Source organism: Mesoplodon mirus (assembly GCF_964341445.2).
Source record: "Mesoplodon mirus genome assembly, chromosome: 9".
Classification (NCBI taxonomy): Eukaryota; Metazoa; Chordata; class Mammalia; order Artiodactyla; family Ziphiidae; genus Mesoplodon; species Mesoplodon mirus.
Window position 1 is genome coordinate 94,430,941 of NC_138985.1, and position 27,102 is coordinate 94,458,042.

Genomic DNA, 27,102 nt, shown 5'->3' on the forward strand with positions numbered 1-27,102 from the left:
TGTGCTTGTGATGGGTGATTGCAAGAATTAATAACTTAAAAACTGTATTATCCTGTATTTGCTAATTCTTTCCACCTCACTAAAGTGACTTGTATATTAGGCACATATAGTAGAGTATGTCTTTGTTCTGAGGGAAGATTTCACATAATTCATTGGTAATGCCGTATAGCTTTACAAGCTCTGCATCCAGGAAGTTATTCTCCTGGTGATAGGGTAACTAGTTTGCCTGAGCTAATCCCAGCTTATGTATAATTATTAATAGTACCCCATTCACTCTCAAAAGTGTCTTATTTTGGTTAATTTACATAGTTCCCTACATAGTAGTCACTTTGCCTGTGATTGGTATACACAGAAGAATGGTATTTGTTTAAGACCCAATGGTTTAAAATGCCTAATTAGAGCAATAGGGTGAGAAATTAGATCAGCTTGCTTTTCCTTTTATCTATTTTTTTTTTAATTTATTTATTTATTATGGCTGTGTTGGGTCTTCGTTTCTGTGCGAGGGCTTTCTCTAGTTGCGGCGAGCGGGGGACACTCTTCATCGCGGTGCGCGGGCCTCTCACTGTCGCGGCCTCTCATGTTGAGGAGCACAGGCTCCAGATGCGCAGGCTCAGTAGTTGTGGCTCACGGGCCCAGTTGCTCCACGGCATGTGGGCTCTTCCCGGACCAGGGCTCGAACCCGTGTCCCCTGCATTGGCAGGCAGATTCTCAACCACCGCGCCACCAGGGAAGCCCCCTTTTATCTATTATTTATAAATATATATATATATTTTTTAAATAGTTGTTTATATTTAGGAGGAATTAAAAAAAAAAAAAAAGATAGCACCATTGTAAAAAAGTGCATGTGAAGTAGTTTGACCCTCAGGATCTTTCTCCCATACTTCCTACTAGGCAGAGGCTAGAGCTTTATTTTCTGAGGGAAATAGAGGCTCTGTGGAGGCAGAGGGAACAGGGTAGAAAATAGAATTAAATCCAGGTACTGAACAGTGGAACTTCTAACCATTTCCCTGCTCTCATGACGCTAGGCATGTGTCTCCTACAAAAGGTTAGTATCACTTTCTCCGAAGAAAAATATGGCCTCATAAAAAAGATTTCCAGATACTGTTGTTTGGGGATACCCCCCCCATAAAATGTCTAATCTTGCTGGTTGGCCGCCAGTACAGTGGCTGCTTTCATGCCCAGTCCCCCTAATGTGTTGCCTACAGTTGTACACATACTGTTTTCAATTAAATTTTATTTCTTCACTCTTAATGAACTGTCAGTTAAGTATCTTCTGTATTAGGACCTTCCCTATGAAAGAGAGAGACAAAAACAAAACCTGAAAACAGAAATCTGGAGTAATGCACTAAACACAAGTACATGAAAATAATAATGATCAAGATCACTTTTGGTAGAGAAAAGGATACTGCATCCATAAAACAATAACAGGATGTAATGAAAGACCAGAGACTTTTGGAAATAAATTTTGTTTAAAAGTAGGAGAGTTGTAAGACATCTGTCTCCCTAAAAATAGACAAAGAGACAAAGATGGAAATTGGAGAAAATAAGGATATTAGAAAATCAATATAGGAGGTCCAGTGTTGAATTCATAACAGTTTCTCCAACTATGGAGAACAAGGAAATGGAGGAGACTAGATTATAAAACAAAGAATTAACAGAAAATTTTCCCAAACTGGAAAGTATTGGTCTGCAAATTATAAATGGCCCCCTTTGGAAGTCAGTACATTGAATTTAGAAAAAAAAAAAAAAAAAAAAAAAAAACCTTCTCAATCGGAAGGCACATCATTGTTCGTTGTGGAATTTTACATACCAGCCGTAAAAAGAATATCTAAAAAGCTGCCACTGTAAAATAAGGTTAGATTCAAAGGAACAGGTCTTAGAATGATAGGAATTTTCAGCAACATTGGAAGCGATAAGGGGAAACAAGGTCTTAAAAATTCTGAAGGAAGATTATCATCAACCTGGAATTCTATTCCTAGCCAAGAGGGAAGAAATAGTATTTTCAGATATAACAGGTTTATTGGTGGGGTATGTGTTTGTTTGCAAGTAATAGAAAACCAAGAGAAGAATGGCTTAAAAAATAGGGAATCTTTTCTCTAACTGGACGAGAAATCCAGATGTAGATAATCTGGGACTGATGTAGTGACTCAAGAAATGTCATGAAGGCCCTCAGGTTCTTTTTAATCTTTGTTTTTCTATTTTTAACTCGCTGTAGCCTCATGGTAGCAAGTTGGCTGAAATACCTCAAACATCATGTCTTCATTCCAGATAGGAAAAAAGGAAGGAGAGCAAAACGTACCCAGAAAGCTCCCTACTTACATTTCGTTGACTAGAACTGTGAAACCTGGCTTCAAGAGAGTCTGGGAAAGCAAGCGATTAGCTTTTCCAGCCTTTATATAGTACATAGGGGAAGGGGTTTGGAAATGGCTGTTGGATCGTTGTAATTAAGAGTGTCTGCCACACAAGATTAAAAAAATGATAGATCTTTTATGCACTCTTTTTTAGGAAGTTAGTACACCATATACACTAACAAAAGAGAGTAAAAGTAGTTAAAAAGTACACCATATACACTAACAAAAGGAAGTAAAAGTAGTTAAAAAGTACACCATATACACTAACAAAAGGGAGTAAAAGTAGTTAAAAAGAAAACGTGCTGAGAGCTGAGGAAAAGAGAATCTAACACAGGAAAGCAGTGAAGGCACATCCCAAGATGATACCTACACAGCAAAGCTGTGAGCATCCAGTTCAAATTGGAGCAGGAGGACACAGGAAAGTAGACCTCTCTTCCTCACCAAAAGTGAGGTTTCCAGATAAAAATAGACTAAATAGATATGTTTGAGCAATTGGAATAAAAAGGTGTTAATCAGTAAATAATACCTCATGTAAAAGAGTAAGGATACGAACATAGTAGGAAAAGAAAAATTTTTAAAAAGCAGGCATCATCATAGTACATTTCTTGGCTCTACAGTAAGCAGTATTTTCCTAATCATAATAATGCAAAAACTACAGTCAATTTAACCAAAAATTGGGATAAAATTAAGTGGGAGGATAGCGTCAATGTGGTATTGATAAAGTTCTTCATCTGCTGTAACAGGAGGTCAGTAGGTAGTGATGTTATATAAAAATATGGAAAGAAATATTATAAGAAATGACTAATAACATTACTTATCCTATCTAAAATTCTGTCTTATTTGTTTATTCATTTATTTTCTACTACCATAGGATAATGTGGAGGTATATGATTTAATCTTTGATTTCCTCTAGTTTTTAAGATTTATTCTAATTTTCCATTAAAATAACTAGGCAGATGGAGGTAATAATCCCCTACAATCCTAATGCAGCTCTACCTGAAAAAGGTAGTGAAGATAGTAATTGGCTTGACAAGTATGTGTTGAAAACTCCTACATACTGGCTCAGTGCTAGACTAGGGAGGGATACAGTGGAACTAGATGGTCATGGTCTCTCAGAGTGCTTATAATCTATCTACTAGGTAACATTCTGATGGATTATAGTAGCTATTCTTTATTTAGACCCTACTAAAAGCCAGTCACTAAGCATGGAGCTTTATAAATAGTTCTAATTGGTGGTATTATTCTCATTTACCAGATGAGAAAAATTGAACTCAGTGAAGTAGTATCTCAGTAATACATAACTTGATAATGATAGAGCTGGGATTTAGAAGTTGGAGTGCAAAGAAGGTTTTTTTTGTTTTGCTTTGTTTTTGACCATACTAAACTACTTCCAAGATTAAAAGGAAAAAGTGGCAGAGTGATAGTGGTAAAGATTTAGCAAAAAATGCACTATAATAATAAGTAGACTTTAATGACTGTCATTTGAAGATTTTTAAAAATGAGATATTATTATTTAGTAATTTGCAAAATTGGTCAGTATGTTTCATTCATGTCTATGGATAGCTTTAGAGCCAGCATAGTATGATAATTGTTCTTTTCAATTTTGTTTTGATTATAAGAGTAATAATATGCTCATTGTAGAGAATTTGAAAAATACAGAAAGATGCAAAAAAGAAAATATATCAAACCATCCAGACATAATCTGTTAACATTTTAATGTATTTCCTTTTAGTCTTTTAAATGTATTTATTTTATAAAATTTAGCACAATTTTATATTCTGCTATTTTTAAACTTAAATTGTGGTAATTTTTTTCATCACTGTGGCTTTATTACTAAGACAAGTGGATTCATTCCTTAATTACTGCTATAATCAACTTTTATAAAATCAGAATCGCCAGTTTTGCTATGTGTTTTTAAATTTTTAATTGATATGATAATTTATCCCACAATGCAGACAAGTTCGTTGGTTAATTTAATAGTGGTTTTTTTTTTTTTTTTTTTTTTTTTTGCGGTACGAGGGCCACTCACTGTTGTGGCCTCTCCCGTTGCGGAGCACAGGCTCCGGACGCGCAGGCTCAGCGGCCATGGCTCACGGGCCTAGCTGCTCCGCGGCATGTGGGATCTTCCCGGACCGAGGCACGAACCCGTGTCTCCTGCATCGGCAGGCGGACTCTCAACCACTGCGCCACCAGGGAAGCCCAATTTAATAGTATTTGTTGGTCACCTACTAGCATCTAAGTTTGACCTTCTCCCTTCCTTTCTCCCAATATATTTCAGCGCCTTGTATATGCCAACATGTTTAGGTCCATAGCTATGGACCTAGGGGACAAGATCCCTTCTCTCAAAGGGCTCATTCTAATGGAGAGAGATCTGCACTTGCCTTCTAAGTACTGTGAAGAAAAAAAATTGGATGCTATAATAATGAGTATCATGGAAGGTCCCATTTAGGTAGAGTAGGTTGGGAAACCATCTCTGAGGACGTAATCTTCAAGATTTAAGAAAAGAAGTAGAGAATTAGGAAGAACCATGTTAAAAGACTGAGAGAAATGCATGTACAAAGATTTCAAAGCAAGAAAGAATTTAATGTGTTCCAGAAACAGAGTAGGGGCTAGTGCAGATCGAGGGTGAGGCAAGTTGATGTGAAATGAGGTTAGAGAAATAGTTAAGTCTGATTATTCAGTGCTTTGTACAATACAAATACAAGAAATTTGGATTTTTTCCCCCTGAATAACATAGAAGGTTATTGGAAGGTTTAATGCTAGGTGGTTTTTTCTTTTCTTTTCTTTTCTTTTAATTGAAGTATAATTGATTTACAATGTTGTGTAGGTTTCTGGTGTACAGCAAAGTGATTCAGTTTTCTGTAGTATGTATATATATTGGGTTGGCCAAAAAGTGCCTTGGGTTTATAAGTAAAAATAAAAGACACATTTTTCGTTTTCACCAAGAACTTTATTGAACAATGTAGTCACCCTTTTGTTCCACTACCTTTTGCCATCTTTCAGGCAACTTCATAATTCCATCTTGCCAAAACTTTTTATCTTTTTGAGCAAAGAACTGTTCCAGGTGCCTTTTACAGTCTTCCAGGGAATTGAAATATTTTCCATTAAGAGAATTTTGTAAAGACCGAAAGAGATGGAAATCAGATGTGCAATATCTGGTGAATACGGCAGATGAATCAGAACTTCCCAGCCAAGCTGTAACAGCTTTTGCCTGGTCATCAAAGAAACATGAGGTCTTAACGTTATCCTGATGGAAGATTATGCCTTTTCTGTTGACTAATTCTGGATGCTTTTCATCGAGTGCTGCTTTCAATTTGGTCTAATTGGGAGCAGTACTTGTTGGAATTAATCCTTTGGTTTTCCAGAAGGAGCTCATAATAGAGGACTCCCTTCCAATCCCACCATATACACAACATCACCTTCTTTGGATAAAGACCGGCCTTTGGTTTGGTTGGTAGTGGTTCATTTAGCTTGCCCCACCATCTCTTCCCTTCCATATTATTACTTTTCATCTCCCATCACAATTTGTTTTAAAAACGGAACGTTTTCATTACATTTAAGTAGAGAATCGCATGCGGAAATACAGTCAAGAAGGCTTTTTCCACTTAACTTACGTGGAACCCAAACACCAAAGCGATGAACATAACCAAGCTGGTGCAAATGAGTTTCAGTGCTTGATTTGGATATTTTGAATATGTCGGCTATCTCCTGTGTGGTATAACGTTGATTGTTCTCAGTTAATGTCTCAATTTGATTGCTGTCAACTTCAACTGGTCTACCTGACTGTGGAGCATCGTCCAGTAAGAATCTGCAGCACGAAACTTCACAAAGCACTTTTGACATGTTCGATCAGTCACAGCACCTTCTCCGTACACTGCACAAGTCTTTTTTTGCGTTCCAGTTGTGTTTTTACCTTTCTTGAAATAATATGCTGAAAATGGTGCTTTTTTTTCTTCCATCTTCAATATTAAAATGGCTACACAGAAATTCACCAGTTTTGATAAGTCTTTTTTTAAATGCACGCTGATATGACAGCTGTCACAATCTAACAGAATTGTTTCAAATGAAGTTAAAGACAACTAACTGCTGCTAGAGCCATCATATGGGAAAAAACAAATGAACCTTTTGGCCAACCCAATATATATATATGTGTGTATATATACTGTTTTTCAGATTCTTTTCCATTATACTTTATTACAAGATGTTGAATAAAGTACGCTGTGCTATACAGTAGGACCTTGTTGTTTATCTATTTTATATATAGTAGTTTGTATCTGATAATCCCAAATTCTTAATTTATCCCTCTGACCCTCCTTCCCCTTTGGTAACCATAAGTTTGTTTTCTATGTGAGTCTGTTACATGAGGTTCCACATGTCAGTGGTATCATGTGATATTTGTCTTTCTCTGTCTGACTTATTTCACTTAGAATGTCCATCCATGTTGCTGCAAATGAATGCTAGGGTTTTGATCTGATTAAAGTTTTGAAAGTATCACTTTTGTCTAAATGTACATTTTCCAAGTGGTTAATTTTGACAGTATGCCTGTAAGTTGCCTTGTCCAAAGCCTATATGTACAACCAGTGCCTTAACTGAGGATTTTTATGGCAGAATTGAGTATCTGGTTAGAACTACTTGGAAAATTTTCCTGCCTAAAAATGTTGCCATTATTACTTAGAATTGTGGAACCTCAGCAGCTCTGTTGGCATATTAGAGTGAAACTGAAATTACTTTCTTTTCATTTCATTTTTCTTTCTTATTTTTTTCTCTCTCCCTCTCTCCTTCTCGTAAGTCCCTTCCATCCCTCCTTCCTTTACTCTTCTCTCTTCCTCCCTCTCTTCCTTCCCATTTTTCCCTTCTCTGCTCTCTTCCTTAAGCCTCCTTTTCTCTCTCTGTCTGTCTTTCCTGTGCACCCTCCACTCCTACCCAACGGGTTTCTGAACAGTGGCCAGGATAGAGGATCACTGTTCTAGCTCTCCAGAGCCTATCTCAGTCCTTGATCAAATACCCCACGGCAAGTTACTTAATGTCTCACCTTATTTTGCACATCTGTAAGTGACCCAAATTATATTTTAAGTAAAATAGTTTCTGACTTATGGCCACTCTAGGAGTAGAGATGGTTTGACTCTCTAGTTTGGGCTGGTGTCATTGTTGGGTATGTCAGTTTTCACAAGTATATGTCAATACTGCCTACAGGTTGATCTATCCAGTAATCAAGTCATGTTAATTTTACCTCCCATCTTCTCTCTATTCCCATTGCTATTTCACTTGTTTGGACTGCCGACACCTGTTTGGCCTCTGTTTCTAGTCATCTTCTTCCTGTGTACCCCATCCCTCCCCCAACCCATTCTCCACACTTTGAGCAGAATGCAGCTGTTCTGCGTTACCAATTAAGTACAGAACCATACACTTCAACATTTATTCAACAGATACTTTCTGGTCACCTACTAGGTGCCAGTTAATAATCTAAGCACTAGGGTTACAACTGTGAATAAAAGCTCTAACTTCATGGATCTTACAGTTGTGTATAGGGAGGAAAAAGAAGTAGATTGACACCTTACCTTTTGATTTAGTACTAATAAGATAAGAAAAAAAAATTTTTTTTTTGACCATGCCGCGAGGCTTACGTGATCTTAGTTCCCCAACCAGGGATCAAACCCAGACCTCCGGCAGTGAAAGCACCAAGTCCTAACCACTGGACCGCCAGGGAATTCCCAGAAAATATCTTTTAAGAAATATAAACCTGATGATTTTTCTTCTCCCTTGCTTAAAATCTTTTTATCGTTCCTCTTTGCCCTCATGATTAAGTCTAAACTCAGCCTGACTCAGATTCCTTTATGATATGCCTCAGCTTAGGTAGTTCCCCATTCTTGGTGTCCACCCTCAGCTTGCCACCAATTCTTTGTTTTATGACCACTGAGTATTGATTCTCTATTGATAGCATATTTTTTCATGCCTTTGGGGTTTTGCCCATACTCTTTTCCCTACCTGAATCACTCTTTCCTCCTACCTCCAAAATGTAGCTAACTTGTGCTCATCTTTCAGATCTTAGCTTATAGATCATTGTCTCCTGAAATTGTTTAACTCCTCAAACCCAAGTTAGGAATTAGAGCATATGGTTCTAACCTTAATTGTTAGCACGATTCTGAATATTCATCTGGCAGTATAATTTTGACTCTGCTTTTCAAAACCTGTAAAAAAGCTCAGCTGAAATACACAGACTTTATTCAGGATTTCTAAAGAATATTCAGTCTTTTCAGTACTCTAGATCTAAAAGTTTTTTCACTGGATTAAGTTAGACAAATCAGAAAACCTCATGTCAGAACTATGGTATATGTATTGTCTTCCCATAGAGTTACTTTTACCTGATTTTTAAAATTTGTTTAAATTTTAATTTTATCTTACTAGATTATTACTTATTGTGTAAGCCATTCAAAATCCTTTTAAGGACAAGACAGGGTACTATTTAAACCTCTACATTATTAAGTATTCTGAGAAAATACCAATTTTATTATATGGATGCTCTAGCTTATTTAAACATTCTATTTATTAACTGTTCTTCTAAACCTGTTTTATTACAGTTAATTACTATAATTTGAAATGGACTTAACACATAATTACTATGTTTATCTGCAGTTCAGTAATGTGGGTTACTTGATTAAAACTGCTTTTTTGTGAGTTTCAAATTGGATTGTTTGCAATCTTAGAAGAAATTTGTGTGAACTGTTGAGACCAATTAGAGACGGTATATCTAATTATAAAATTGCTTCTGCTTGTTATAATTTTTTATTGAGTCAGATACTGTAAAATCTTAAATGATTGCTCTTTATAATTACTTAAATGAATTATCTCAGATTTAACATTTTAAGATCTGAAGAAACATCAACTCTTTTTTTTTCAACTCTCATTTTTTTAACTAGAGTGTAACAGTTTTATGTTCCCCTCAGAAGGAAACTGTAATTTAAATCAGTGGATTGACAGCTGCTTGGAAAGAAGGGATTTATTAGTATTGCGTCTAACACATACATAATTACATCAAAATTCAGCACATCCAAAATTTGGGTATATTTCTGAATAACTTTTGGCAATAAGTATGTGAACACAAGGGGTTTAGCAGACTCCCCATATGTAAGCTCTGTTTAACACTAGTTGAAAATTATGTTTAGAGGTCTGTCACACCACCAGAACTTTATGGTTTGCTAAAGAAACTCAGTCTATTATACTCAGTCTATTATACTAGGATTACTTTCTCATATCTGTATTATTCAAGGTAACAAACATATATTGTGTCTTCAACATTTGCCAGATACTAAGTTGGGCAGTGATGATACAGAGCTCTTACAGTCTAATCTCTGTTCTATAGTAGTTAATGTGTTTACTTGTTGTGTTCCTTAAATCCTGTCGACTGTATTTTCCCACATCTGCCACTGTTTATTCCATTCTGTCCTGAGCATAGTGGCAGATTGGTATAATTGAAAGAATAGTGAATTCAGAGTCAGAAGATTTGGTCTCTCTTCATCTGGGTCTGCCACTCATCCTTCTGTAGCTTTGGCAAAGTTGTATAACTTCTCTGGACTTCATTATTCATCTGAAAATGAGGGGATTGGACCAGTTGATCTTAAGGCCTCATCTGGCTCCAGAATTTTGAGTTAAATTTCATTCCTTTTTGCTGTTATCAGGCTGTGAAAATAACAAACGAGGGCTATGTTAGTTATGTCTGCAAGATATGATTTATCTATAAACATATTTTCATGGAAACCTTAAAAGCAGAATCTTACTGATTTTCATTTCAGCCCTGGGAATGTCCTTATTGTGCTTATTGACATTGGGGTTTTTTTGTTTTTCTTAATCTGTGTGTTTGTGTGTGTGTGTGTGAGTGAGAGAGAGATAAGTTCTTATGTTTTTGACCCTTTTAGACTTCTACAAATTAGCTGAATAAGGCCAATTCCGCAGTACATAGAAGACTCTGAAGCTAATGATTTGCTATCATTAACATAGATTAGTTACTGAGCTAGGAAATGGTAGTGCTTATTTTTAATGTAACTAGGCTTCATTGCTTTCTATTTAGAATCTTTTATATTAGGTGTGCCATTATTCTGATAAATTGGATTATGTACTTTTTTTCTTCTCAACATTACTGGTAATAATAACTTTCCATAACTTCCGCCTTTCACTCTCACAGGGGTGTTTTTGCTAGTTATAGGCCTATAAAAGTATCTCATATTTTTCGGGCTTCCCTGGTGGCGCAGTGGTTGAGAGTCCGCCTGCCGAAGCAGGGGACACGGGTTCGTGCCCCGGTCTGGGAAGATCCCACATGCCGCGGAGCGGCTGGGCCCATGAGCCATGGCCGCTGAGCCTGCGCGTCCGGAGCCTGTGCTCCGCAATGGGAGAGGCCACAACAGTGAGAGGCCCGCGTACCGCAAAAAAAAAAAAGTTTAGGTTATTCGATAGTAAATGTGAATTAAACTTCACCTGTAAAAACAAACATTTGAGAACACTAAAGACAATTTTGAAAATGAAAGGTAATGTAATACTACCAAATAGTTATAAAGCTACAATTTTGTATACTTTAATGGAATGGAATACAACAGATAATATAAAATATCCCTAAGTACATATGAGAATTTAGTATATGGTTAAGTGGCATTTCCAGTCAGAGAAGGAAAATAGATTATGCAATAAATGACACTGAAATGTCACTTAAGACCTGGCAATAAGCAAAAAGTAAAACCCTGACTCTAATTGATGTCTATTTATCACAAAAAATTCTAGGTAGACTCAAGTTTTATACTTAAGGAATAAAAATTAAGTCTAATTGTTTTGAATAATTTAGGATTGGGAGACCTTTCCAAATATGACACAAAACCCAGAAGTTATAAAGAAAGAGATTTAGTTTGATTTTTTGCAAATTAAAAGATTATATATGGAAAAATACTTAAATGTCAAATAATAAATGACAAACTAGCAACTGAGACAAAGGTTAATATCCTACTATATAAACAATAGACTCTTACAAATCAGTAAAAAAAAGAGTAATTTTCTAGTAGAAAGATGGCAAACGACATAACTAGGTAGTTCAAAGAAAAAAATAATTCAAATACCTGGCAAATTTACTTCTATATAGATGCTCAGCTTCATTCGTTTTAAAATTTTTTTAATGTAAATTAAAAGATGACTCATTGAATGTTGATATCTAGTAAAATATAAAATACATATACTCTTTGACCAAGCATTTTTTTCAAGCAATTTATCCTACTTACATACTTGTACAGATGCATAAAAAATAAGTTGTACAGAGATACTTATTGTGGTATTGTTGGCAAAAGTTAAAAAATCTGGAAACAACTTTAATTATCCACTAATAGGTAACCAGTTAAATAAATTGTGGTTGATCTATTCAGTGAGATGAATTCTTTGTAGCTTAATGCAACTGAGATAGATAAGTAAGTACTACATCACTGAGTGTCAAAAGCTAGTTGGAATTTTACAAAAAGCAAATAATGAGTGGTAGAAACCCAGGTTCAGGTAAAATAATAGAAGTTCTAAAATAATCCTAAAATTTATATGGAACCACAGAAGACCTAGAATTGCAAAAGCAATCCTGAGAAAGAAGGACAAAGCTGGAGAGTATAACCCTTCCAGACCTCAGACTATACTACAAAGCTGCAGTAATCAAAAGAGCATGGTATTAGCACAAAAGAGACATATAGATCAATGGAACAGAATAGGGAGCCCAGAAATAAACCCACATGCTTAATGGTCAATTAATCTACAACAAAAGAGGCAAGAATATACAACCGAGAAAAAACAGTCTCTTCAACAAGTGGTGTTGGGAAAGTTGGACAGCTACATGTAAAACAATGACAGAACATTGCCTCATACAAAAATAAACTCAAACTCATCCATATACAAAAATAAACTAAAGGGCCTCCCTGGTGGCGCAGTGGTTGAGAGTCCGCCTGCCGATGCAGGGGATACGGGTTCGTGCCCCGGTCTGGGAGGATCCCATATGCCGCGGAGCGGCTGGGCCCGTGAGCCATGGCCGCTGGGCCTGCGCATCCGGAGCCTGTGCTCCGCAACGGGGGAGGCCACAACAGTGAGAGGCCCGCATACCGCAAAAAAAATAAAAAAAAAATAAAAAATAAAAAATAAACTCAAAATGGTTTAAAGACCTAAATGTAAGATGACACCATAAAACTCCAAGAAGAAAACGTAGGTGGAACACTCTTTGACATAAATCATAACAATATTTTCTTAGATCAGTCTCCAAAGGCAAAAGAAATAAAAGCAAAAATAAACAAATGGGACCTAATCAAGCTTAAAAGCTTTTGCACAGCAAAGGAAACCATCAACAAAATGAAAAGACGACCTACAGAATGGGAGAAAACATTTGCAAATGATGCAACCAACAAGAGGTTAATATCCAAAGCATACAAACAGCTCATACAACTCAATATCAAAAAACAAACAATCATTGGGCTTCCCTGGTGGCGCAGTGGTTGAGAGCCCGCCCGCTGATGCAGGGGACCACAGGTTAGTGCCCCGGTCCGGGAAGATCCCACATGCCGCAGAGCGGCTAGGCCTGTGAGCCATGGCTGCTGAGCCTGCGCATCCGGAGCCTGTTGCGTTGTGTGTGCTCCGCAACGGGAGAGGCCGCAACAGTGAGAGGCCCGCGTACTGCAGAAAAAAAAAAAAAAAAAAAAAAAAAATGGGCAGAAGACCTGAATGGACATTTTTCCAAAGAAGACATACTGATGGCTAACAGGCACATGAGAAGATGCTCAGCATTGCTAATTATTAGAAAAATGCAATCACAACCACAATGAGGTATCCCCTCACACCTGTCAGAATGGCTGTCATCAAAAAGTCTACAAATAACAACTGTTGGAGGGGATGTGGAGAAAAGGGAACCCTCATGCACTGTTGGTGAAATGTACACTGGTGCAGCCACTATGTAAAACAGTATGGAGGTTCCTTAAAAAACTAAAAATAGGCCTGTCATAGGATCCAGAAATCCCACTCCTGGGTATATATCTGGAAAAAACAAAAACTTTAATTTGAAAAGGTACATGTACCCCAATGTTCATAGCAATACTATTTATAATAGTCAAGACATAGAAGCAACCCAAGTGCCTGTCAACATATGATTGGTCTAAGAAGATGTGTGTGGGGTGTGTACGTGTGTGTGTGTGTGTGTGTGTGTGTATGTATTACTCAGCCATAAAAAAGAATGAATTATTGCCATTTGCAGCAACATGGATGGACTTAGAGAATATAATGATTAGTGAAATGTCAGACAAAGACAAATACTATATGATATCACTTATATCTGGAATCTAAAAAATAATACAAATGAATCTATATACAAAACAGAAACAGAAACAGACTCACAGACTTAGAGAATGAACTTACCAGGGGCAAAGGGTGGTGGGGAGGGATAGATTGGGAGTTTAGGATTGACATGTACACACTGCTATATTTAAAATAGATAACCAACAAGGACCTACTGTTTAGCACAGGGAACTCTGCTCAATGTTCTGTAATAATCTAAATGGGAAAAGAATTTGAAAGAGAATAGATACTTGTATATGTAAAAAAAAAAAAGCAAAAAAGAAAAGGATATGGAGAAGAGTTGTACAAGTACCAACATCTTAACAGCAATTCCAGGAGAAGACAAAAATGAAAATTTAAGAAGTTGAAATAATTGGTGAAATAAGAGGTAAATTTCCTAGAATTCAGAAAAGGTGAAAGGCTTCAGATTGGTGAAAGGGCTTATAGTATGCTAAATGGGAAAAATAAGGGGGAACACATACCTAGGCATATTTATTAAAGTAAAATTAAGAATATTAAAGACATAAAGGAAATTCTGAAAGATTTCAGAGAGAAAGAGCAGATGACCTGCAGGGAACAAGAAGATAGAGAGCTAGGTATCAGCTCAACAGCAATAGTGAATAGAAGAAAATAGTCAACTTTAAAAATACTCAAGGAAGGGCCTCCCTGGTGGCGCAGTGGTTGAGAGTCCGCCTGCCGATGCAGGGGATACGGGTTCGTGCCCCGGTCTGGGAGGATCCCATATGCCGCGGAGCGGCTGGGCCCGTGAGCCATGGCCGCTGGGCCTGCGCATCCGGAGCCTGTGCTCCGCAACGGGAGAGGCCACAACAGTGAGAGGCCCGCATACCCCAAAAAAAAAAAAAAAAAAAAAAAAAAAAAAAAAAAAAAAAATACTCAAGGAAAATGTCTTTGAACCAAGCAGTTTATATCCTCCTAACTTTCATACGAGGATAAAATAAAATATCAGGTATTTTTGCCTCGAAGCTTTCCATATGAAAACCCATATTGGAAACCCATTTGAAAGCAAGATTCATGAGAAATCTGGAAGTGAGAGGTGGTGATCAAATTATCTTGAGGAAATTTATTGTTGACTGAAGACAAAATTCTAAGAAGTGAAAATATGATGGGGGAGGGGAATGGGGCACCATATAAATTCAGGTATTGTGATTGGACTTACAGGGAAGAACATGTTCTGCATTATTAAAACTTTTTCATTCCAAAATGTCTTATACAAGGCTTAAGACCTAATGGGTCTTTATTTTCTTTCAAGCTTCCTTTTCTTTTCCTGTGTCATATATCACTGCCAGTATTTCTTATATCCCATGTCATTCTTTACCTTGGATTCATTTTTGTTTGTTGGAATAGCTCCTGAAAGAATCTTTTCAGATGCAGTCATTGATAATGAACTTTAATATTTCTGCTGATCCAAAAGTTCTTTTATGTTGCCCTCATTGTTGGGGTTGCTAGTTTAACAGGAAATAGAATTTTAGTTCCATATCTTTTTATATTCCAAGGAATTTTAAAGTTATTACTCCATTTTGTATTCTAGCATTCTTTGTTACTGATAAAAGGTCTAATGTTAGTTTGATACTTATTCCTCTGTATATAATAACCTACTTTTCCCCTCTCTAGAAGCTTTTAGAATTTTCTTTTAATTCCTAAATTTTTGAAGTTTCACTAGGAGATATGTATATAAAGTCTTTTTTTTTTTAATAGCCAAGCTAGTTTTTTTTTTTTCCATTAATTTATTATTTATTTATTTTTGGCTGTGTTGGGTCTTTGTTTCTGTGCAAGGGCTTTCTCTAGTTGCGGCAAGCGGGGGCCACTCTTCATCGCGGTGTGTGGGCCTTTCACTGTCACAGCCTCCCTTGTTGCGGTACACAGGCTCCAGACGCGCAGGCTCAGTAGTTGGTGGCTCACGGGCCTAGTTGCTCCACAGCATGTGGGATCTTTCCAGACCAGGGCTCGAACCCGGCTCCCCTGCAGTGGCAGGCAGATTCTCAACCACTGCGCCACCAGGGAAGCCCCTTTTTTTTTTAAAATAAAACGTGCTTAGTGCCCCAGGCTCTTTCAAACAGGACACCCACTTTTTTTCTTCCATTCAGGGAAATTTTCTTTATTTCCTTCTTCTACATTATTTCATTTCTCCTCCTGGTGCTCTTTTCAGACAAAGTTTTTACTTCAATGGCTTTATCCTCTGTATCTCTTAACATTTCTATCATAATTTCTATATCTTTATGCTATATATTCTGGTAATTTATCAATTTTATCTTGAGATGACTGACTTTGTTTTTAACTATGCACATTTTATTTTCATTCTGTTATTTCATTTTTTTGTCATAGTTTTACTTTTTAATATCTTTTCATACTCTGCTTCTTTTTAAGGAAGCTTATTTTTGTTTTACAGATGTAATGTTCTCTTCACTCTCTACAAGGATAATGAGTTTGCGTTTTTTCTTCTAAGTTCTGTTCTTTTCTGTGATTTATCTTTTCCTATTGTTCTGTTTGTTCATCTAGGTCCCTCTCCTTACATTGTTGATTTTTTTCTCATATTGTCATGTGATTCCTGTCTAAACATTAAAATTTATGAATAAAGGACTGTATCAGTTAAGAAAGGTAGTTGACAGTGGTTTCCTGTGCATTGTATGTCTCTTTTTCCCAGTAGCCTTCTCCCTTAAATCAGACACCGACTGAGGGTGTTGTATAAATGCATGGTACATGCAGGCTTTTTTATAGGATGCGTAAACTGAGAATAGACCCCTGTGTCGTTATTAGAAGCTCTCCCTCAGGAGTGCTTCTCAAGGTCTACTCCTGCTTTTTGTATTTGATGACTTATTCTAAAATTTTCCATCTTTTATCTCTGGTGAGTTGGGCTCTCTTTTCCTTGGCTCTGATTTCCTGTCAGTATAATCCCAACTGCTATTTCTCAAGATTCCTCAAAATTTCTTATCTATTGATACTTTCTTGACATACTTTCTTCTTCTCTGGATCTGTTTTTTTTTTTTTTTTCTTTTTGCTAGAATATTGTTTCTGCCAATTCAAGCGGGATGATGGGAAAGAGGGATAATGTAGTTAATGTTTAGTTTTCTGTCTAAAACCAAAAGCCCCAACCTTTAGATTTCATAAGCAGCTTCTGTCGGTAGTAAAAATTCAAGTCTAAAATGCCTACTAGGGCTAGACCATCATTCTTTGATGCATGTGTACATGGAATTTTTTTACATTTTAATTTTCTTTAATAAGAATGCATAAAATCTTCATTTGAAATGAAAAATGGGGGTTTGTTTCCTTCTGTTTACAAAGGAGATAACAAATTAGATTTAGAGTATTACAGAAAATGGACATTTTTAGTAGTTTCTTGGAGAAATCCAGACTGCTTTTGAAGGTAGATATGAAAAACTTTATTATTTTTTTATTGAAGTACTGTTGATTTACAATGTTGTGTTAGTTTCTGGTACAGCAAAGTGATTCCATTATATTCATTTCCATTATAGATTATTATAAGATACTGAATATAGTTTCCTGTGCCATACAGTAGGACTTTGTTGTTTATTTTGTATATAGTAGTTTGTATCTGCAAATCCCAAGTGCCTAATTTATCCACACCTGCCTTCTCCTTTGGTAACCATAAGTTTGTTTTCTATGTCTGTGAGTCCGTTTCTGTTCTGTAAATAAGTTCATTTGTATCATATTTTAGACTCCACGTGTAAGCGATGATGTATGACATTTGTCTTCCTCTTCCTGACTTCACTTAGTGGTAATCTCTAGGTCCATCCATGTTGCTGCAAATGACATTATTTCATTCTTTTTTATGGCTGAGTAGTATTCCATTTTATACACACACACACACACACACACACACACACACACACCCATGTCTTCTTTATCCTTCCGTCTGTTGATGGACATTTAGGTTGCTTCCATGTCTTCACTATTGTAAATAGTGCTGCTGTGAACATTGGGGTGCATGTATCTTTTCAAATCAGAGGAGAAAATTATTTTTATTGGTTTTTTTATTGAAATGTTTTTTAAATTGTTACTGTATGTGGAATGGAGTGGAAATAGGAATTAAACTTAAGTACAATTCGTAAAATTTACGCAAAAGACCATTAACATGGATACATTCAGTGTAAGTTTGAATTAACCCCTTGATCTTTAGGAACTCTTCAGATGTAAGTTTTCATTTTTATATTTTAGAGAAAAAAATCAAAAATACTTTTTAATACCTAGTTTTAGTTCTGCAACTAAATGATTTAAAAACATTGGTGTTTTTAGTGCCAGTAAAACTGTCTTTTGACAATTTTATGAATTCCCTTTCCATCTAAATAACAGCATTCCAAATATTAATGTAAAATTTTGTTCATGAGAAATTTGGGAGAATGCGTGAGAATTTTTCACTTATTACTAATAGTCCCCAGTATTTATACCCAGATGTATTTTTTTTTCTGTGTTTTGGTTTAGATTTTTCTTCTTTTCTTGTAACTATAAAAGCAATATATATTGAAACTTTTCATATTCTATAATAGAAAGTTAAAATGTCCTAACTTCCCCCTCTCCAATAACTATTATTTATCTTTTGGTGTATGTTCTTTTATGTTTCTTCGATTCACATACAAACATATATATAAACATTTTTCCTTGTCATTAGTATGCAATAAAAAGTATATTTGTAAGGGTATGTAAACTTAAGGAGTAATAGAAATTCTGTCCGTGAGAGATTTTACATTTGAATATTCTTAGAGTAAAATATTTGGATACCTCGAAAAAGTTTCAGTGATTTTTTTTTTTTTTTTTTTTTTTGCGGTACACGGGCCTCTCACTGTTGTGGCTTCTCCCATTGCGGAGCACAGGCTCCGGACGCGCAGGCTCAGCGGCCATGGCTCACAGGCACAGCCGCTCTGCGGCATGTGGGATCTTTCCACACTGGGGCACAAACCCGTGTCCCCTGCATTGGCAGGCAGACTCTCAACCACTGTGCCACCAGGGAAGCCCCCCAGTGAAACATTTTTACTCTTATTTTTCACAAGTTTCTGCTCCAGCCTTGGTCTCTGTTAAACCAGTCCAGAGATTTTTGTACTTTTGACATAACATCTCCTCCCTTTTTTTGCTGATGGAAATCGTGCTTCTTTATTACTGCCTTCGTCCAGTCCACACCATTGCACTGTTAACAGCCTCCTAATTGATCTTTGTATCTCACGAGCCTCTCACTTTGCCTGTGTATGCTGCACACTGATGGTTGATAGACATGTCAAATGATGCAGTGACCCTGTGGGGAGATGTGAAAGGGGATGGGGAATGACTGCTAATGGGTACAGGGTTTCTTTTTGGAGTAATGAAAATATTCTAAAATTAGATTGTAATGATGGTTTTATAGTGGATATACTAAAAAAAAACCCAAGCCGTATGCTTTAAATAGGTGAATTATATGGTATGTGAATGATATTCTGTAAAGCTGTTTGAAAAGCCAATAAAAGATTTAAATGTATAACTTTGAGGCAAAAGTCAACATTATGCAGAGTAAAAGGCATATTGTATATGAAAGATGAAAGAAATGGGAAGTGTATACTTTCTAATCTTTATAATCAATTTTTTATAATTCTTATAGTACAGATGTTATAAACATGGTAGTCTTACCTCCCTGAGTATTGTAAACCTGCCCACTGCTTTCATTTTTGAGAAGCAACACTTGTCATTTTTCTCTTCTGCTACAAAGCTGCTTCTAGGTAAAATGTGACAGTATGGAAGAGAAAGCATGTAACATTCTTACATGCCTCCGCTAGCCCAGTACTCCTTTATTCTCCTCTCGGTGACCCAGCCCCGTTTTATAGAATTCAAAATCTCTTTCCCTCTGCACTGATTTCCATTCCACTCAGAAATTTCTGGTTCCTTATTTAAGGTATTTAAGTGGGTCCTTATTTTAGTTAAGCAGTTTGTTGCATTCATTTATAATAAGTCATACATCTCTGATATTTGCATTTTAGAAGATTATAGAATAGGGGTTAGCAAATTTTTTCTACGAGGAGTCAGATGTAATTATTGCCGTTGCAACTACTCAGCCTTGCTATTGTGGGGTGAAATCAGCCACAGACAAGATGTAAATGAATGACTGAGGCCTGATTTGACCCTAGGCAGGTCAGATCAATCCATAGTTTGTCAACCCATGTTATAGAATTCTACATGGGATGAAGAAATTTAAGTGCAACAAATTTAGGCAGTTATGTCCTCCACTTCTACCACTAATGAAAATGATTTCATTTCTTTACTGTTTTATCTTTCTTCCAAGGTTATCTGAGGAACAGAGGTCAGAACCTGGGCACTTTTGGAAGTTTACCAAGGCTTAATTAGAAAATACCAGGCTTTACATAACCACTAAAGACTATGTATTATGAGGGTTGAGGTTGTTAAGATTAGGTTGATGTGTGTGTATAAAGATAAATGTATTTGTGTATGGATGCATACAAATTATGTATTCTGTTATATATGTGTATATAATTTTTTAATATATTTACTGTGGGATGCATTTGGATAGTCTCTAAAATGTTCCAAACAAATTTATTGAATATGAATGTGAAAGGACCCCTGAATTAAACTAGGAAAAAATACATATTGCATCATTTGGCCCTGCTAAAGTAGTTAAAGATGAATAAATATCAGTGTGGTTAGCATCTCCTCCCATAGTATTCTGGATTGATTGAAATGTTTTACTTCAATCTGATGTTTGTTTAGCTTTTTCAGCATATGATAATTGTTCGTGTATAAAAGAAATGTAGTGTTGAAACAGTGGCATTGTTTTTAGATCTGTGGCAAGTATGTTGTGAATCATAAAATTATATTTCAACTAATATTTCCAAGTAATAACAGTGAGAAAATTTGCATTTGCTATATCAGTGTTTTCCAAATTACTGGACAATGCCGAATGACCATCACTCATTTGATGGATTTCTCAGGAAATAAAATATTTTCTCAGAAAATTAACTTCGGGGAATTCGAGCCACTCAGGAAAAGAAAATGACATATTTTAGCCCCAGATATTTTATTTTATTTTATTTTTCTTGGAAATTATGTCATTTCATTGTAGGTCTTGAACAGGTATTTTAGATGACTTTGACCTTATTGAACAAACCTGTGTATCAAATTTGTGTTTTTCTCGGTCGAGATTTGAATATTTTGTCTCTGCTATTAAACTAGAGCTGACCCAGATAATAAATCAGTTAAATAAAGCATTGCCCTTTTCCTCAGTAAAAATGATGACATTGCATACCTCTTTCTATCTCTTCCCTCCTTCTAACTCCATTCTGGTAGTTAGCATTCATTTATTTCAGCAAATAGTTGGGTAACTATTATATGCCAGGCAATTGTTTTAGGCACTGGGAACAAAACAGTGAACCAAACAACCTTTGCCCTTATAGAGCTTATGTTCGAGTGGGGAGAAGGCAGTAAACAACTGATTATTGTTTAATATAAAAGTTATGTAGTCTGTTATAAGGTAAGTGCTGTGGACACAAGTAGAGCAGGGTAAGGATGTAGTAATCTTTTATAGAGTAGTACTAATCTGTTAAGTAATGTTAATACTGTCATCTTATTTTCTCTTTCAATTTATAGTTCCAATGACAGGATTCACACAGAGAGCAACCATTGATCCAGAACTGAATGAAATACATGTCTTATCTGGACTCAGCAAAGACAAGGAAAAGAGGGAAGAGAATGTCAGAAATTCATTCTGGATTTATGACATTGTAAGGAATAGTTGGTAAGTAGCTCTTGTCTGCGCTGCAATCACAGTATAACATTTATTTGAGGTTGTTGGTTTATTCAAAAGAAGAGAGAGATGGAAGGCTTATGTTAATTTGTGATGTCATACATTTTAATATCAATATTGGGGAGTGGAAAAGTCAGTACTGGTGCCTGTGTGTACAGCAATGTTCAGCAAATGGATTTTACTGCTGAATTATTTCAGTTAGTAGATGTTTCTTGGTCTGAGATGCAAGAGAATTGTATTTTAGTCTAGCTTTTGCTACCAAGTAGATGTGTAAACTTGAGAACAATGTATTTTTAATGTTCCCAGGTCTTTTCTTAGTTTTTATAAAATGAAGCAGTTTGACTAGAGCAAGGTGGGGAGCATTATTGTTTAGCATTTTCAGACTAGGACCCTTTTGTCACAGAGCATCTCACAGAACTGCTGCACATTTTGCTTTGAAAAACACTGACCTAGGGCTTCCCTGGTGGCGCAGTGGTTGAGAGTCCACTTGCCGATGCAGGGGATACGGGTTCATGCCCCGGTCTGGGAGGATCCCACATGCCGTGGAGTGGCTGGGCCTGTGAGCCATGGCTGCTGAGCCTGCGCGCCTGGAGCCTGTGCTCTGCAGCGGGAGAGGCCACAGCAGTGAGAGGCCCGCGTACCGCAGAAAAAAAAACAAAAAACACTGACCTAGAAGATCCAGCTCTAATGTTCTGTGATTACTACATAAGTGAATATTCTCCAAAACAGAGGAACTTCAGAGAACTTCCTCCATTCAGTAATGGAGGGTGGTGCTCAACAGCTAAGGAATTTATTATTTTCTAAATAAGACATTTATTTACAGTAAGAATGAAAGAAGTCTGTTGTGAGCTTTTTTATTGTGAATAGATAAATGTGATATCATCTCTTTCAGCCATTGGTTTAAGCCTTCATATACGCTGATGCTGTTTCATAACATGCAGTAGGTTGTTCATTTTTTTTTTTTTTTTTTTTAAAGAAGATGTTGGGGGTAGGAGTTTATTAATTTATTTATTTTTGCTGTGTTGGGTCTTCGTTTCTGTGCGAGGGCTTTCTCTAGCTGTGGCAAGCGGGGGCCACTCTTCATCACAGTGCGCGGGCCTCTCACTACCGCGGCCTCTCGTTGCGGAGCACAGGCTCCAGACGCTCAGGCTCAGCAGTTGTGGCTCACGGGCCCAGTTGCTCCGCGGCACGTGGGATCCTCCCAGCCCAGGGCTCGAACCCGTGTCCCCTGCATTAGCAGGCAGACTCCCAAACACTGCGCCACCAGGGAAGCCCCAGTAGGTTGTTCTTGAGTGAGATTTTTGATGGACATTAAAGACCTTCAGAACTCAGTTCTGACAAATTCAGATTATTTTATGAGGGTGACCAGAACTTTAAGATTTGATGTGAACAAATTTATAGTTTTTTGTTGGTAATTAGACATTGCGTTAATTTGCTTGCTACAATTGTATTAACATTATGTGTGCTGCTAGTTTTCTAAGATAGAATGCCTTAAAAGCAATGTCTTTCAGGTCTTGCGTCTATAAGAATGATCAAGCTGCAAAGGATAATCCAAGTAAAAGTCTTCAGGAGGAAGAACCATGTCCAAGATTTGCCCATCAGCTTGTATATGATGAGTTACACAAGGTATACTAACTACATTGACCTGTAAACCTTCTGTGATGTACAATTGGAAAGAATCTCAAAATATATGTTTCTGATTATTTTTAAGTAGATTTGAATAAAAATGACTGACATTTACTAGAATACGTAGCAGACATTTGATATCACTTGTCCCTAAAATTCCTTAAGAGAATAAACATTTTTGCATAGTCCACAGTTCCTGACACTTTTCTTCTTATGAAAATGGTCAGTGGTTGCTGCTTCTTAGCTTCATAGATCTGATACATAGCATGGCCTATTGTATCTGTCAATACAATATGAATATTCAAGTAGAAGATGTACAGTTTTCAGCACTTGTATACCTTTTTCCATGATATGAAAAGGTGTATATAACTTCCTGATTTTAGATTTTCCCATTGTATAAGAAGTCTTTTTATCTTTATTATTCCTATCTATGATTGACATAATCTGTTCCATCAGCCTATGAAAACAGTCCTGAATTCTGAAGTTTTAGTGTCCCTAAGTGTTCAGAGTGGTTTCTTTAGCTATTTCTCCCTTAAATTTTACATGTTGTTTAATGATTGGGCTCAGATTACATAGTAAATTACTGACAGAACCTGTATTCTTTCTGTTTAGGCCATAGATGATTGTTTAAATCCTCTGTCATTTGAGAACTTTAGGTAAAAGATACCATGGGAGTAAATAAAAGCCCTTTCTCTGAGTCTCCCAAGTTAAAGGATAAGTGAATTTCCATCTGTAGGACAGAAATGAATAATATCTCTGTTGTATAACACTACTGGTTATAAATGTTTTCAAAAGTTCAAGAACTGGGCTTCCCTGGTGGCGCAGTGGTTGAGAGTCCTCCTGCTGACGCAGGGGACACGGGTTCGTGCCCCGGTCCAGGAAGATCCCACATGCCGCGGAGCGGCTGGGCCCGTGAGCCATGGCCGCTGAGCCTGCGCTTCCAGAGCCTGTGCTCCGCAACGGGAGAGGCCACAACAGTGAGAGGCCTGTGTACCACAAAAAAAAAAAAAAAACTTCAAGAACTGCTTTAACACTTTGAGTACAGAATATTACTAAAGCTATAATTATAATAGTGAATCATTATAGTATTCCTTTTACATTTCTTATTTGATATTAATTGAATAATAGAAAAATATTTTAAAAGTTATTTCACAAATCATATATGCCATTTAAAAATATTCAGTAATAAGGCTAAAGCAAAAGTAAGATGCTAAAATTTTTAAAGTTTCTAGTTACTGTTGACCTTCAGTGATTCAACTTGTGTGTCAGTTTTTTAAAAGATATCATTTTTTATTACGATCAACACTTGATTAACTTGATAATCCCCATTATTTGTTGCCCTAAGCAAACTCAGTATCTTGCAATAGCTTCTTACTATCATTGCTTTTGTTTTATGTCTTCCATTGTCAGTGTAACTGTGGTGATACAACTTATTTTAATAGAAAATATAATTTAAGGAAGTAGTCACAGTACTTTAAAAATGGAAACTTGAGAAAAAGCAGAAGCAGCCTTTAGTAGACATGTAATAATGTTTTAGTCTTTAGTAAAGCTAAAGAAGTTACTTGTTACACACTACTACCAAAATGAAGAAATTTTACTTTGACTTTCATAGTTTCTTGAGTATGTGTGCATTTTTTTAAAATCTGGTTTATTTATTACAGGTTCATTATTTATTTGGTGGGAATCCAGGAAAATCTTGCTCCCCAAAGATGAGATTAGATGACTTCTGGTCACTGAAATTGTGTAGGCCTTCAAAAGATTACTTACTGAGGCATTGCAAGTACCTCATAAGAAAACACAGGTATAAAAATAAATCACTGAAAACTTTTATTTAGCATTATCAGCTATTGTTGGTATTACCTAAGCTTTGGAGATGTGACTTTGTCTTTGGAAATTTAGTAACATGACACTGTAAGTACTGTGAAGATCATGACTTTTGTAAATGCCCTGTCCTCCTTTTTTTTGCTTTCTTCTTTCAAAGGACGGTACAAAGTGAAGATAGATCTTGATGCTAAAAATTATTAAAGATAGAGCAAGGATATTTTGCAGCTGTTAATGGAAAAAGTTTCTGTGAACGTGATGAACCTACCTTCAAGTAACTCAAGGCCTAACCACTACAGATTATATCAGTTCTAGATTATTGGCATGTGACTGACCTGTTGATAACTCTCTTAACAGTGAATGTGATGATATAGTTGAGTAAATAATCTCTTTATAATTTGATGTTTCAGAATACAACTTCAAATATGATTATAGCTTTACATCATTACTTTTGCCATTTAATTGCAAAATCAAGTAATCAAACATTTTCATATATCTCCTCGATCATGTTTGCTTTTTAGCCTTAGCAGGTGATAAGCTGAAAAATTTAGAAAAATACATCTATCCCTTTGGTTACTGGTAGTGTTAGATCGTAATAAAAATTTACAATTTGGAGGGAGAGAAGTTTAGCTTTTAATGATGATAATAGGTACCATTTATGAGCAGTTTTGTGTGCTAGATCCTGCATATTATTCTCACAATAAGACAGTGGAGTAGGTACTGTTATTATTACTCTTTTATAAAAGAAGAAATGGAAGCGTTTTTCAGTGGGTTGTATAACTGACCTAAGGTCGTTCAGCCGTAAGTGACAGAGCCAGGATTTGATGCAGCGTATTCTGACTCCAGAGTTACCACTTCACCACCACCACCACTCCGTACACATCTGTATATACACAGACATGCACACGTGTGTTTATATGTTTAGTATATAATTATGTATTATATTTTATATAGAATATAAATAAAAATCTCTGTAGGTGTTAGATTTGTGTTCCTTTATCATATCATGTTTGCTTGTTATTTCTCTGCTTTCACAAGTTGTGCTTGAGAGATAAATTGATAACAAAAGCTAGTTGCTTCTGTTACTTTGTTATTACTATGAGTAATTAAGAGTATTTCCTATAGAATCTATAGGAGAAAAGGTCTGAATTGTCACATTGGCTGGATGGCAAGAGATAAATTCTGTCTTACTAACAAGATTTAAGCTTGAGGTACCTTCAGCTAATGTTTACGTTGCTAAAATATTATTCCTTGGTACTTAATGTTAAAGTTTGTTTTTAAAAGTTTAAAAAAACGTTAAACTTTGTTTTAAAAGGTTAAGACAAATAAGACAATAAGACAAATTTGGGGAAATCAAAATGGTTTTTTTTTTCCTACTTCAGATACAACAACTATAGTTAGAATGTTGGGTTGAGGTTTTAAAAAAAATTTCCTGACCAAAAGCCCACTAGAGGTTAAAGAAGGTTGTATAGTGCTGTATGTGAAGAATTCGAACTTATAAACACTTTCCTCTGGCTTTTTTTTTTTTTTGGCAGTACGCAGGCCTCTCACTGCTGCAGCCTCTCCCGTTGCAGAGCACAGGCTCCGGACGCACAGGCTCAGCGGCCATGGCTCACCGGCCCAGCCGCTCCGCGGCATGTGGGATCCTCCCAGACCAGGGCCCGAACCCGTGTCCCCTGCATCGGCAGGCGGACTCCCAACCACTGCGCCACCAGGGAAGCCCTTTCCTCCTCTGGCTTTTAATTAGAAAAGTAATCCATGGTTAATAAAGAAAGAAAAAAGTCCTCTCTCCCCACCACAAAGAATTGAATCATCCCTCATCCCACCATTCAAAAATAATATTTTGGTGTGTATCCCTTGAATTTTATGTGCACAAATAGAATTTTTGTTTGTTTAAAAAATAAGGATCATCTTGCTTTGAATCTGATGTCTTTTAATGAGTGATGTATTATAAACATCTTATTACCATGTTAAAAAAGAAAAATACAAATCATAATTATAATGGCTACATAGTGTTCTACTCTGTGTAATTTACTTAACTAGTCTCCTTTTGTTGACTATTTAGATTATTTCCAACTTATTTGCAGTTATAAATAACACTGTAGTTAATGTTAGTATATACTTCCATATGCACCCCTATCCAAAATTTCTGTAGGATAACGATAGAATTGTTGAATTATACGTTGCCCTCCAGAAAGTTAATTTTCATTCCTTCTGGAA

General features: G+C 36.3%; 1 protein-coding gene across 4 annotated transcripts in view; it reads left to right on the forward strand.

Moving 5' to 3' along the window:
* The window catches only part of MKLN1 (muskelin 1), a 362,427-nt gene that overhangs the window by 309,099 nt on the left and 26,226 nt on the right, over positions 1–27,102 (forward strand). For all 4 annotated transcript variants that reach the window (XM_082632688.1, XM_082632687.1, XM_082632686.1 and 1 more), the window contains 3 exons: positions 21,279–21,426; positions 22,947–23,061; positions 24,723–24,862. In XM_082632688.1, the coding sequence (XP_082488814.1) occupies positions 21,279–21,426; positions 22,947–23,061; positions 24,723–24,862 (403 nt within the window). The remainder of the gene's footprint in view (positions 1–21,278; positions 21,427–22,946; positions 23,062–24,722; positions 24,863–27,102) is intronic.